The 12,180-nt window shown below is 38.4% G+C and overlaps 6 protein-coding genes across 6 annotated transcripts; 4 read left to right on the forward strand and 2 right to left on the reverse strand.

Moving 5' to 3' along the window:
- The first annotated feature begins 21 nt into the window (after window positions 1-21).
- RHIMIDRAFT_216958 (mRNA-binding ribosome synthesis protein NOP7) lies at window positions 22-1,728 on the forward strand. The gene is made up of 2 exons (XM_023607317.1): window positions 22-184; window positions 237-1,728. The coding sequence occupies exons 1-2, from the start codon at window positions 84-86 to the stop codon at window positions 1,657-1,659; spliced, it is 1,524 nt and encodes a 507-aa protein (XP_023464634.1). The 5' UTR covers window positions 22-83; the 3' UTR covers window positions 1,660-1,728.
- Window positions 1,729-1,766: 38 nt separating this feature from the next.
- Window positions 1,767-2,251, forward strand: RHIMIDRAFT_27308 (cytidine deaminase-like protein; the record flags this gene model as incomplete). Its single annotated transcript, XM_023612360.1, has 1 exon — window positions 1,767-2,251. The coding sequence occupies exon 1, from the start codon at window positions 1,778-1,780 to the stop codon at window positions 2,246-2,248; it is 471 nt and encodes a 156-aa protein (XP_023464635.1). The 5' UTR covers window positions 1,767-1,777.
- Window positions 2,252-2,318: 67 nt separating this feature from the next.
- On the reverse strand, window positions 2,319-4,091 carry RHIMIDRAFT_285386 (delta-1-pyrroline-5-carboxylate dehydrogenase; the record flags this gene model as incomplete). Its single annotated transcript, XM_023613274.1, has 3 exons — window positions 2,319-3,603; window positions 3,656-3,966; window positions 4,023-4,091. The coding sequence occupies 3 exons, from the start codon at window positions 4,089-4,091 to the stop codon at window positions 2,319-2,321; spliced, it is 1,665 nt and encodes a 554-aa protein (XP_023464636.1).
- Window positions 4,092-4,495: 404 nt separating this feature from the next.
- On the reverse strand, window positions 4,496-6,786 carry RHIMIDRAFT_204479 (APG9-domain-containing protein; the record flags this gene model as incomplete). The annotated part of the gene is made up of 7 exons (XM_023606761.1): window positions 4,496-4,792; window positions 4,850-5,417; window positions 5,471-5,649; window positions 5,700-5,799; window positions 5,857-6,160; window positions 6,214-6,494; window positions 6,545-6,786. 7 exons carry the CDS (start codon window positions 6,784-6,786, stop codon window positions 4,496-4,498), a joined length of 1,971 nt encoding a protein of 656 aa, XP_023464637.1.
- Window positions 6,787-7,052: 266 nt separating this feature from the next.
- Window positions 7,053-7,961, forward strand: RHIMIDRAFT_293142 (uncharacterized protein). The gene is made up of 4 exons (XM_023613960.1): window positions 7,053-7,218; window positions 7,268-7,445; window positions 7,490-7,730; window positions 7,780-7,961. The coding sequence occupies exons 1-3, from the start codon at window positions 7,083-7,085 to the stop codon at window positions 7,587-7,589; spliced, it is 414 nt and encodes a 137-aa protein (XP_023464638.1). The 5' UTR covers window positions 7,053-7,082; the 3' UTR covers window positions 7,590-7,730; window positions 7,780-7,961.
- RHIMIDRAFT_239078 (AIP3-domain-containing protein) lies at window positions 7,713-9,567 on the forward strand (the record flags this gene model as incomplete). Its single annotated transcript, XM_023609097.1, has 5 exons — window positions 7,713-7,730; window positions 7,780-7,961; window positions 8,047-8,336; window positions 8,393-8,614; window positions 8,669-9,567. The coding sequence occupies 5 exons, from the start codon at window positions 7,713-7,715 to the stop codon at window positions 9,565-9,567; spliced, it is 1,611 nt and encodes a 536-aa protein (XP_023464639.1).
- Window positions 9,568-12,180: the final 2,613 nt, after the last annotated feature.

The following is a 12,180-nucleotide window of genomic DNA, read 5'->3' on the forward strand; positions in this document are numbered from 1 at the left end:
AGGAAAAAAAAAAAGAAAAAAAAAAGAAAAAAAAAGCAAGGCATAGATTAATTATACTTTTTTTTTTCCTTTATTGTTGTCAAATGGGAAAACTCATCAAGAAAGGAACCAAGGGTAATGCTGCTAATTTTATTACAAGACAGCAAGCCTTGAATAAACTTCAAATTTCACTTGCTGATTTCAGGTAATCGATCATGATCTCTCTCTTTATTTTTTTTTATTAATCATTCTTTTAGACGTCTTTGTATTCTCAAGGGCATCTATCCTCGTGAACCCAAAAACAAAAAGAAAGCCAACAAGGGAAGCACAGCACCTGCTACCTTTTACTATGTCAAGGATATCAAGTATCTTTTACATGAACCTCTTTTAGCCAAGTTCCGTGAACACAAGGCATTTACCAAAAAGCTCAACAAGGTACTTCACAAGGGAGAATTTGCAGCTGCCAAATCATTAGAAGAAAACAACAAGCCGATTTATTCACTGGATCACATTGTGAAAGAAAGATACCCCACCTTCATTGACGCACTTCGAGATCTGGATGATGCTCTGTCGATGCTCTTCTTATTTGCCATGTTGCCCACAGATGACAAGATTAAGGCTGATGTCGTATCTGATTGTCGACAATTGATTGCCGAATTTCAAGGATACGTCATGCGTTCCAAGAGTCTTCGTAAAGTATTCTTTTCGATCAAGGGTATTTATTATCAAGCAGAGATCAAGGGACAGACGATCACCTGGATCGTACCTTACCAGTTCTCTCAAAACATTCCTACTGATGTTGATTTCCGTGTGATGATGACCTTTTTGGAGTTTTATCGTACCTTGGTTGGATTCGTCAATTTCAGACTGTACACTGAGCTCAACATGACCTATCCTCCCAAGATTGACGAAACAGGTGGATTTAACTTGGATGAGAACATGCCCAAGGGTAATGCTCGTAAAGAACAAGAGGAAGAGGAAGAAGACGAAGGAGAGACATTGGACGAATTCAAATCTGCTGCTGATAACGATGAAAAGGACGATATGCTTACCAAGATTCAAGCTGCCTCCAACGAAGCTGCAGAACTTCAAAGTTTGTTTGAAGGACAAAAGTTTTTCTTGTCAAGAGAGACACCTCGATATGCACTTGAATTCATGATTCGATCCTGTGGTGGTCAAGTCAGTTGGGATCCCTCTGTCGGCGTGAATCCTCCCTTTGCTGAATCAGACGAAACGATCAATTACCAAATCACAGATCGTCCATCGGTCCGCAACAGAGTGTTGTCTCGTAAATACGTACAGCCTCAGTGGGTTGCAGACTGTATTAATGCTAGAAAGATCCTCAAGCCCAGCCTGTATGAACCAGGTGCTGAATTACCCGCCCATTTGTCTCCCTTCGTAGAAGCTAGAGCTGGTGATTATGTTCCCAAGGCAGGTGTAGAAAGCGAAGAAGAAGAGGAAGAAGAAGTAGAGGAAGAAGAAAAGAAACCCAAGAAACGTACGGCCGACGAAATCGAAGAAGAAGAAGCCAAGGAAATGGCTACAGTGATGATGACAAACAAGCAGAGAAAGCTCTACAACAAGATGCAGCATGGTATTCAACAAAAGGCTGAAGAAGCTGCCAAATTAAAAGAAAAGAAGAAGGCATTGAAGAAGGCCAAGAAAACTTCTTCAAATTAATTATCATATAATTATGCATTTTACTGTATATACAACATATCTTAGAAGAATACAATAAAACTCCCCCTCAAAAAGATTTAAATTGTTATCTTTTTTCTTTCTTTTTATTATTATCGTGATGACAGACATTTATGGAACTCCATATACTAATGACGAGAGTGATTTGCAATTTATGAATACATGTATACAAGAAGCCAACAAGTCAATACCTGCACCTGCTGCATACTGTGTAGGAGCTGCTCTCGTAAAACAAGGCCAATTACTTAGCACAGGATACTCTCGTGAATTACCAGGAAATACACATGCAGAAGAATGTGCATTAGCAAAGACAACTGTAGATCCCACAGGAGCAACCATGTACACAACAATGGAACCTTGTTCTAAACGACTCTCGGGTAATCGGCCTTGTGTGGATCGTATTATAGAAGCCAAGATCAAACGAGTGGTCATGGGTGTACGTGAACCTCCTGATCTGGTAAATTGCGAAGGCGTTGCTCTTTTAGAACGACATGGGATCGAAGTAGCGATTGTTCCTGGAGTAGAAGAAGCATGTTTAGCACCCAACAGACATATTCTTTCAAAACAATAAACATGTTTTTTTTTATTATATTACATTGATGTTTCTAAAATATACACGGGAAAAAAAAATTACAGTGAATTTAAAGAGCGTTGGAAGGATAAGCAAATGATTCGATGGGAACAAAGTTTTCCTTGATAGAACGAGTAGAGACGAAACGAACCAAGAGAGACCAAGAACCAGCCTTATCGTTCGTACCAGAAGCACGTCCACCACCGAAAGGTTGTTGACCGACAACAGCACCAGTACATTTGTCATTGATGTAAAAGTTACCAGCAGTGTTACGAAGCAAGTTAGAACCTTGGACGACGGCAGTACGATCCTTGGCAAACAAGGCACCGGTCAAACCGTATTCGGTGGTTTCACCAATGAGCTTGCAGGTTCCTTCAAAGTCGGCATCTTCATAAACGTAGATGGTGACAACAGGACCGAAAATTTCTTCTCTCATTGTCTTGGTGAACTTGTCCTTGGTGACGATCACAGTAGGTTCAACAAAGTAACCAACAGAGTCATCACACTTGCCACCAGCAATCACTTCACAGTTGTCATCAGCAACAGCATGGTTGATGTATCCCTTAATCTTGTCAAAGGCAATCTTGTTGATGACAGGACCGCAAAAGTGTTGGAATTCGTGAACGGGACCTTGAGTGATCTTGGCATGTTCTTCGACAATGAACTTTTTGAAGTCAGCAAACAAAGAAGCGGGAACGTAGACACGAGAACAAGCAGAGCACTTTTGACCTTGGTATTCAAAGGCAGCACGGATGGTTTGCAAGGCAGCGTGACGAACACCAGCTTGGTCAAGACCAGGGTGGAGTAAGTGATAGTTCTTACCACCAGTTTCACCAACGATACGAGGATAGCTCTTGTACTTTTCAATGTTGTTACCAATATCCTTCCACAACTTGCGGAACACATGAGTAGAGCCAGTAAAGTGGAGAGAAGAGAAGTCAGGAGTGGCAATGGCATGACCACAGATTTCTTGAGCATCACCAGGAATGAATTGGATGACACCAGCAGGGAGACCAGCTTCTTCCAAGATTTGGTAGACGAGATAGTTGGAGAGAACGGCACAAGGAGAAGGCTTCCAGAGAACAACGTTACCCATTAAAGCAGGAGCAGAAGGCAAGTTACCACCGATGGCAGTAAAGTTGAAAGGAGAAATGGCCAAAACGAAACCTTCGAGAGCACGGAATTCGGTACGGTTCCAGTTACCGGGAGCATTCTTGGGAGGTTGTTGAGTGTAGATCTCTTCAGCATATTTGCAGTTGAAACGCCAGAAATCACAAAGTTCTGCAGCAGCATCAATTTCAGCTTGCCAGATGTTCTTGCCTTGACCGAGCATAGTAGCAGCCATGACCTTGTATCTATCAGCGTTTTAGATATGCATATTTTTCTCTCTCCATTGTTTGTCCTTACCTGTATTTAGTAGATAATAAATCAGCGGCCTTCAAGAAGACAGCAATACGGTCATTGAAAGGAAGAGCTTCCCATTGAGCCTTGGCAGCCAAAGCACCGTCAATGGCCTTTTGAGCATAAACAGCATCGGCTTGATGATATTTGGCAACGACCTTCTTGTGATCAGAGGGGTTCAATTGATCAGCAGTCTTTCCAGTATAGATCTTTTCACCATTGATAACCAAAGGGATTTCAACAGGACCTTGAGCCATCATTTCCTTGAGAGCAGCTTCCAACTTGGCTCTTTCGGGTGAACCAGGAGCATAGTTGAGCTATTGTTTATAAGTAAAAAAAAAAGAGAAACTAAGCATGTTCATCATCAACTTACCATAGGTTCATTGTGGATTTCAGGCAACTTGAAATGAGCGAGAGAAGGAGTAACAAGAGCGTTGGCCATTTTTTTTCTGTTGTTTGTTGGAAAGAAAAAGTAGAAAAATGCGGAAGGGAGGGGGGCCTTTTTATTCGTTACGGGAATACGAATCTTCTTTTTGATTGGATCGCCCCACTTGGTTACACTGGGTCTAAACCCAAACATAGCTGCTACGTCAATACTATGCGGAGTATCCTTTCAACTGATTATTTGTATTGCAAGATAGTTTTATTTCTGGTCACATAGAGTCAAAACATATAAATAAAAAGCATAAATAAAGCCAAAAGATCAAGACTAAAAAAAAGGCAATGCAATACATTGTTTACCATAATGAGCTCATCTGTCAAACAGGTCCATGCAGAGGCATCTAAATCGGAAGTTGAAACATAGTGGGTTTTAAACTGTGGGAAGAAAACCAAACTCTAATTTTATTAGGGACGATTGTTCAAGTCATAGAATTGATTCAAGAGACCCACAACGTTCTTCTTGGTAGATTCTTCTTCTTCTTCCTCTTCTTCTTCTTCATGATGTTGTTGACTCTGGAAAGGAGGTGTACTAGGCTCAAATGAATCACCTAAATTGCTTGGAATACCATACTTATTCAATCTTATCGGAGATGGTTCATCTTTTGTAATGTCATTTTGTCTCTTCTGATTTTTAAATCTTTCTAGTCTTGATAGGTAAAGCGAACCAGCCATATCATTTGGTATCCAATGAGGATGATTAGCCTGTTATATATATACAAGATTAGATAACGAATGATAATCCATAATTATTTACCATACCTTAAAATTGAGAAAACTCTTTTCCATCTTGCCTTCGTTGCTTAAATAATACTCATCCTCTACGAGCACGCCTTCGACCCCATATCTCGGATTGCCATGCTTTTCAAAATCAAACTGCGCAAAACTGCAAACATAACCAAGTCCATTGACATGAACCGTAAATTCTCTAAAGAAATCGATGATCTGTTCGGCACTTTTAGGAAGTGAGAAGCAAAGGACAAGTGGTGCAAAGAGCACACTTGTTAGTTCCTGTAAGAACAATCCAACCTTGTAATCAAACAAAAGACAGAAATCAGCCCGCACCTGATCCGTGTGCAGCTTATGCTTCCATTTAGATGGTAAATAGTGTGTATATTCAATCACTTGCTTCAGTGTCGTTTCCGGGTCAAAAACTTGTTTCTCATCCGGAATCATGCCACGTGTGACAGCAAAGATCGTACCTGTGACGCCAAGGTAAAACAAGACGGTACCGTTGGGCGTAATTTCAAAATTAAGTAGCGCTTCAGAGTCAAATAAACTAAAAAGAGCCAACACGCCAGCAAATGAGCCAGCAATAAATGACGCAAACCTAAGAAAAAAAAAATATAAGAGTGGAGAAAATAAAAAAGTATATTCATGTACCTCGCAAAAAGGATCGTCTTTTCCTTGGGGAACTGATTGACATACAGGTTGGCGTATTCGTAACTTTGATTGATTCGTTTATCAAACAGATGAGGTAATTCATTAAACTCTCGAAACTTCCATTTGGCAAAGGGAGAATAAGTTCTTGACCCAATTCGACTTGGATCCTTGTGATATTCCTAATAATAAAAATGAGTTTTTATAATGCGCTATTCACTATTCAATTTACCTCAAAATATTTAAAAAAGAAAAAGAGAAATAAATAGATAAATATGAATGGTGCTAAAACACAGTTCAGTAATCCCATAAAGATGAATCTTCGTTTAAGCCTAATCAATAGAGAGTGTGTTTATTCATTCTATACTCATTCTGCTATATCTGCTTACCCTGCCACTAGTATCTGCTTGTTCTTTTCTTTTAGAAATCTCTTTCTAATTTGTCCTCGTTGATCAAATACGAAATCAAGTAAACAAAAAGATAAATTCCATTGAATGTCCTTTGTGAATAGCTGTCGATGCCTTAAGTAAGGTAAAGGAATCGTCAGGTTGAATATATCCTTGTTGAAGAGGGCAATCAAATAATTTTCTTTTCTCATAATCCTACTAGCCACATCATGTTCTGTCAACCGTATGGGTGATTGCTCTGACGTATTAGGATTGGTCTCTCTGATATCAATGATTCGATCGAGTACTGTTTGCCATGAGACGGTTTGCATATCCTCCTATTAGAAACATATAAGAAACCTAATCCCGTACTTAAGTTCTTTATACTTGCATCAGGTATGTTTAACAGAATGGTATAGAAATTGTACATCTCTTTGAGCGCAGGTATATCTGTAACAAATCGGATCGCTTGCCACAGCCACCATAGGACAAACATGATTAAATATAAAAACTTGGTTGTAGATAGCTTGGATAAGCATTGAGGGACAATCACTTGATCAAGTGAATGACTTGTGGGTATCTCTGAGTAATTGACGCAGCCAACGAGAAAGGTAGAAAATACAATCATGAAGGAGAGTGTTCTATAGACAAAGGTGAGTGATAGTCAACTTGTAAAAAAAAAACGGGTTACAATAGGTTGAGTAATCTTGCTAGTAAAATACAATAAATTCCTTTGCCTTGATAATAGTCATATACTCTTTGAAAGAAATAGTCCATATTCTCGACATTAGCCCATCTCCACATTGTCCTATCCTCTATTGATACATGGTCTCTAGTTGATAACAGCGTTGGTCTATCGTTTTTTGGCCGTTCTAGTATAAGTGAAGCAGGTGCTTCCAAGTCTTCGTCTTCTTCAGATAAGTGATTCAACATCAACTCTTCTTCAGAGTCATTTTTAAATAGCCTCGAACTCGACATTGAAGAGAGAGAAAAAAGAAAGTCGGTGCGTCCATGTGTAATCGGGAAATGAATTGGTAGCATAAATATTGCTGTGTGACTGAATCACGCATACATCGTCATGAAAGGTTAATTACAGAAATAATGAAATCCCTTAATTAAACGGCATTACTTGACTTGTTAGAGTAGTTCATTATCCTCGCTTATTATGTCCCTTTTGGTATAAAAAGGGTCTTTGATGTTCTTTTTCTTTCTTTCTTTCTTTATCCATCATGAAGACCATTTTTACATTATTGACTTGCTTAGTTATCTTTGTCATGCTTATAAGAGCAGATGAAATTGATATCCTTCAACCCAACAGTTCAAGTATTTTTCACCCAGGCGACAAGATGACTATAGAATACAATGGTAAGTTCTAAATAGTAAAATAATAAAGATGATGCTCATCCTGTACAAGTTAAAAACGTAGGAATGACCAAGATTTGGGGTACATTTACTACTTTAACCCATGATAATAAAACTATCCAAGGATTTCCTGCCCATCAAAATATTGGCTATAATAGAAATTACTCCAACACTTGGATAATTCCAAAAGATGTACCCAATGGTACTTTTACCCTGATGGTCGGTGGAAAGTAAGTTGGTTTTTTATTATTATTTTAGCTTACAATATACATAGTATCACCTATCTCTGCTCTAATGATTCCAAACCACCTTACAAGCATTGCCAAGATGTCATCTATCAAAGTTCTACGTTTACCATTTTAAAAAATAACTGAATGGGAATGTATTAAATAATACCCTTTAAACTCACCTTGGTCTCTTTTCTCTTTGTCCTTTCAAAAGCTTTTTTAATGAAAGAATCATTTCCTTTCTTCTTTTTCTTCTTTTTGTTCTTTATCATGTCTCCTTCTTCTTCTGTAAGGCTTATTATATTCTTTGACTTGTAATTGATAATTGTTATTTTAGGCATCTGAGATTGAACAGAATGTATCTAAATTACTTCAAGCAACTAAAAAGCTACTTGAATCATTAACCGCTTGGTCATTTGGAGAGTTATCCGACAACCAAGTTCATCAAGATTATCAAACACTAGATACCCACTTTAGCCATATATCACGAACCTTTGAACTTCTGTTATTACCTATGGAGTAAAAAATCAATTAGAATAGACTATCAATCTTTGTGTGCGTGTGTGACTGATCTCCTTTTTTTTTTCTTATCTTTATTCAAAAGAGACATGTGTCATTTACCAAACGAATTATATGCTTGTCTAAAGAACACACTGTCTAAACCACCATCATCTGAAGCACTTGAACAGGATTTACCTACAATCAAGAATTCTATTCTCAAATTACTTCATGGCATCAAAAAGAAACAAGCTATCCTTCGTGAACGTCGTGAGCCCAAGGTCCTTTCACCTATGCAAATCGACCTCACAGATCCTTCCGCCAAGCAGGTGGTCAACAGACTGGCTTCTCAAGACAGTCTAGCAGAAAGCTCAAAGTGCGTTAATAACAAACAAGGTAACCCTTCTTTATACATAAAGATGCTTGAGATTAAATGGACACACAAAAGGTAGATTCCGCCTTACCACTGTATCTGAAAAAGGGTAGTCGTATAAAGAAGGCAACAATTCGATCTCAGGATCTTATCCTGTCCAACCTAAGGCAATTGTTCGAACGTCATTACAATATGCTGGTGCCTGAATCGGTCATCTACATACTGGATCCCTGTTCGGATGTTGAATATGAGCTGGAAAACGTGGCTGATGTGAAGCCTTACTCTATCTTGTCGATGAAAGGTAAGCAAAAGGAAAGAGAAAGAGAGAGTTTTTTTTATTGATGCTTATGTGTAGATATGTCGGATCATCAACCTCTGTTGGGTGAAATGAAAAATGCAATGGAAAAGATTGCGGAACAAGCGTTGAAGACATGGTTGAATAAGCAAACGACGTCAGACGAAGTGCAGTCATTACGTCAACAACTACATGCTACTCGTCAGGCGTACGAAAGTTGTAAACAAAAGTTAGAGAACCAGGCACAAGACTCACCTTCAGAAACAGTCAAGGCGGAGATAGACGAAGGTAAAGAGATTACTCAGACGGCTGCCTACTTGGTCACCAGCCGATTAGAGGCCTTACAGGACAGTGTTGATCAACTCAAGCATGATATTACCCAGAAACGATGTCGACCGAGCAAGAACCGGTTGCAGCAGTGTCTGGATGAATCTAAGCTACTCGAGAAGGAAATGGAAGACCTCGAGGCATGTTTGAGAACATACAAGCCTCAATGGAAAAAGACGTGGGAGACCACACTTCAGACGATCGTCAAGGAACAAAAATTTCTTAAAGATCAAGAGAACCTTTTGATTGATCTCAAAGAAGACCATCGTGCTATCCTTGATGTACTCGAACAAGCTACCAAGATTGCTGAAATACATGAGCGAACAAAGCAACAGCCAAGTGTGCCGGAGTTTAGAGTGGCCCCTGCCGAAGAAGGGTTTGAAGGGATGGCAAGCGTGATGAAGGAGGTGTCGGCGATTCGTGTGGACCATGATCGTCGATTGCGGGCTTTAGATCAAGCGGAGAAAATGAGAACCAAGGCACTGGGACAGAGCATTGATGCGTTCGAAAGAGAATTGACAAACTTTGTGGGATTAAAGAAACTCAAAAGAACAGGAGGAGCAGATGCAGTGGATAAGCAACGGGAGGAAAAAGATAGAGCAATCATGAAGCAAATGTTTACTTGCGTCTAACGTCATCTTCTGGTAGTTACTTCCTAATTTGTAATCTCCATGTATGACAATGTGATCTCCTGGTTAATAAAAATGACGTTAGAATATAAAGTATAAAGAGGACAAAAAATAAATAAAAAGGGGTGTCTTCTTTTTCCTTCTGCTTCTTGTACTTTTTTGTAAAGAATGAACTTTTCGACTATTTTCAATTACAACAACAATAAGCAGTCATCATTACCTGTCTTATTTGCCTCACAGACCTTTTGTGCGAGCTGTGGTGTGGATGTATCCCAATTCAAGTAAGTTTATACAACTACGTGTTTTTCTCTTTATTTACATCTATTGTTTATATAGTCATGAATTTTGGTGTAGATATGCTAATGGAAGCAATAGCAACAACTAGACAACCTTGTTTATATATCTATGCATCACCCCTTATTTAAGCAACCGTTCCTTTCGTCGACCATATATATATATATATATATATATTGTATAGAATCCTAGTTACATACCCTCTCGCTCTCTGTCTTTCTTTATTACGGCTGTCATCATTATTATAATTATTATTGTATAAATTTACATGCATACTCTTTCTTTCTCTCTTTCTATATATACTCATATATACCTGTATATGCATATTTCCTTCATGCTGCACTTACACCTATTTAGAATAAAAGATAATTTCTTTATCTAGAAAATATGACATAATAACTCTGCGTGTGTAACAGAATACAGATGTCATGGTGACAAGTTCAGGTTCCGTTCCTGGAAATCGCCCAGAAAACGCAGAGATTTCCAGAATATCATGTATATTTTGTTGATAAAAACGATTGATACATGTTTATGGAGCTGCTAAATGAGTATTTCAACAAATATGGAAATGGTTTTAGCCGTAAGTTTGAACAAAATGCTCACCGATTTTAGATCTGTGAGGTATATTAGATGTGTGCAACCCACCTTGTACAGTGCTCACGATACCAATTTACGCTTTTTTAAATATTTTACGCTTAGCTGTAAAAGCTTTTGCGCTCTTCACAGTATCAATTTACATCTTTATCATTTACAAATTGCCCCTTTGGTAGACCTTTTTTTATTTATGCTTTTGCTTATAAAAGCTTCTATTATGTATTCAATTACTGGAAAAATAATAATGTTCGTACAGTTGCCGAAATGGAGACGAAAGGTGTGGTTGGTGCTCTTTGAGCCACGCTTTTTTATACGGAGTTTTAAATTAAAAACAATAAGATACAAAGTTTTCTATACAGTGCTTCCAAGAAGTAATGTCACAGCCAATCAAAATTAATGTCACTAGCCAAATAAAAATAGTGTCATTAGCCAATCAAAATCAATGTCATATTTTTAGAAATGTTGTCACTTGCGCCTGCTTAGAAATCAGGCACCATGATTCTTGGCACCTGAGAAATATAAACAGACAGTGAGTGCACTTTTCCTTTTGTTTTTTTTTTTTTTTTTTTCTTTTTCAAAACTTTACGATTCAACATGAGTACGATATTTCTATATGAAGATGGACATGGGAATGTTGTTGATGAGAACGGTGGTCCTGAGCCCATGGACTACATTGTTAATCAGAATTAATTTATTGTTGAGACTATTGCTACTCACACAGAGTACTTGGGAAATGCAGTCCCCAATGAGTCTTCTCTGACTTATCCGATGTTGGAAAAGCCAAAAAATGAAGATGTTCATATGAAGGAGGCAAAACCAAAACGAGAATATGTGCGCTATACAGTTCAGGATAAAGTTAGGTTTTTCGATCTGAAGATTGAAAAGTGTATGACTGCAGCAGCAGTAGCAGCAAAGCAGTTGGGCATTCACCCTCGAACAGCTTATAGATGGGTGAGCCAGTACAATGCGTGCCTTGACGGTATTTTTGGTAGCTGTAAAAAAGTAGGTCGTAAGTGTATCTTAACTAAAGAACATAAAACGACTGTTATCAACTTCATTGATGCTAATCCCTCTGCTACTGTTATTGAAGTAACTGAGCATTTATTGAAGCAATTTCATGATCTAAAAGTACTACGCAGCACTGTTAATAACTTTATGAGACGTGAATGCAACCTTTCGTTGAAAAAAGCAGAATTTCATTCTATTGAGAGAAACAGTCCAGCAAAGATTGAAGAGAGGCACAATTGGGTTTGCAAATGGGAAAATACAGACATGAACTTTCTGACGAATTGCGTGTTTCTTGATGAGTCTGCTTTTGATATAAATATGAAACGTTCAAGAGCCTGGTCCAATAAAGGCACTCGCGCTATTGTTACCAGGCCGATTACAAGAGCAAATACAACATCTATACTGGGTGCTATTTCTGCCTCGGGCTTGATTACCGTCGGCATAAAAAAAACCTAGACCTGCGAAGAAGAGAAAAGCTGATGGATACATAAGCTCAGGGACTGTTACTGGTCACTATATCAGTTTCTTAAAAACGACACTCGATGAAATGGACAAACACCCACATATGAAAGGCTATCATATTGTTATGGATAATGCACCAATTCACACCCATGAAAACATAAAGAAGTATATTGAGTATCGAGGATATAAATGTGTCTATCTTCCTACTTACTCTCCTGAACTTAACCCAATTGAACAATTCTGGGCAGTGGCAAAGAG

Source organism: Rhizopus microsporus (genome assembly GCF_002708625.1).
Source record: "Rhizopus microsporus ATCC 52813 unplaced genomic scaffold scaffold_12, whole genome shotgun sequence".
Taxonomy (NCBI): domain Eukaryota; kingdom Fungi; phylum Mucoromycota; class Mucoromycetes; order Mucorales; family Rhizopodaceae; genus Rhizopus; species Rhizopus microsporus.

Bases quoted from the DNA above. Each gene is read 5' to 3' on its own strand.
- RHIMIDRAFT_216958 (XM_023607317.1), top strand. From the start codon at position 84: ATGGGAAAACTCATCAAGAAAGGAACCAAGGGTAATGCTGCTAATTTT. The intron at 185-236 runs GTAATCGATCAT...TCATTCTTTTAG, and splicing joins ATTTCACTTGCTGATTTCAG to ACGTCTTTGTATTCTCAAGG.
- RHIMIDRAFT_293142 (XM_023613960.1), top strand. From the start codon at position 7,083: ATGAAGACCATTTTTACATTATTGACTTGCTTAGTTATCTTTGTCATG. The intron at 7,219-7,267 runs GTAAGTTCTAAA...ATCCTGTACAAG, and splicing joins GATGACTATAGAATACAATG to TTAAAAACGTAGGAATGACC. The intron at 7,446-7,489 runs GTAAGTTGGTTT...CAATATACATAG, and splicing joins ACCCTGATGGTCGGTGGAAA to TATCACCTATCTCTGCTCTA.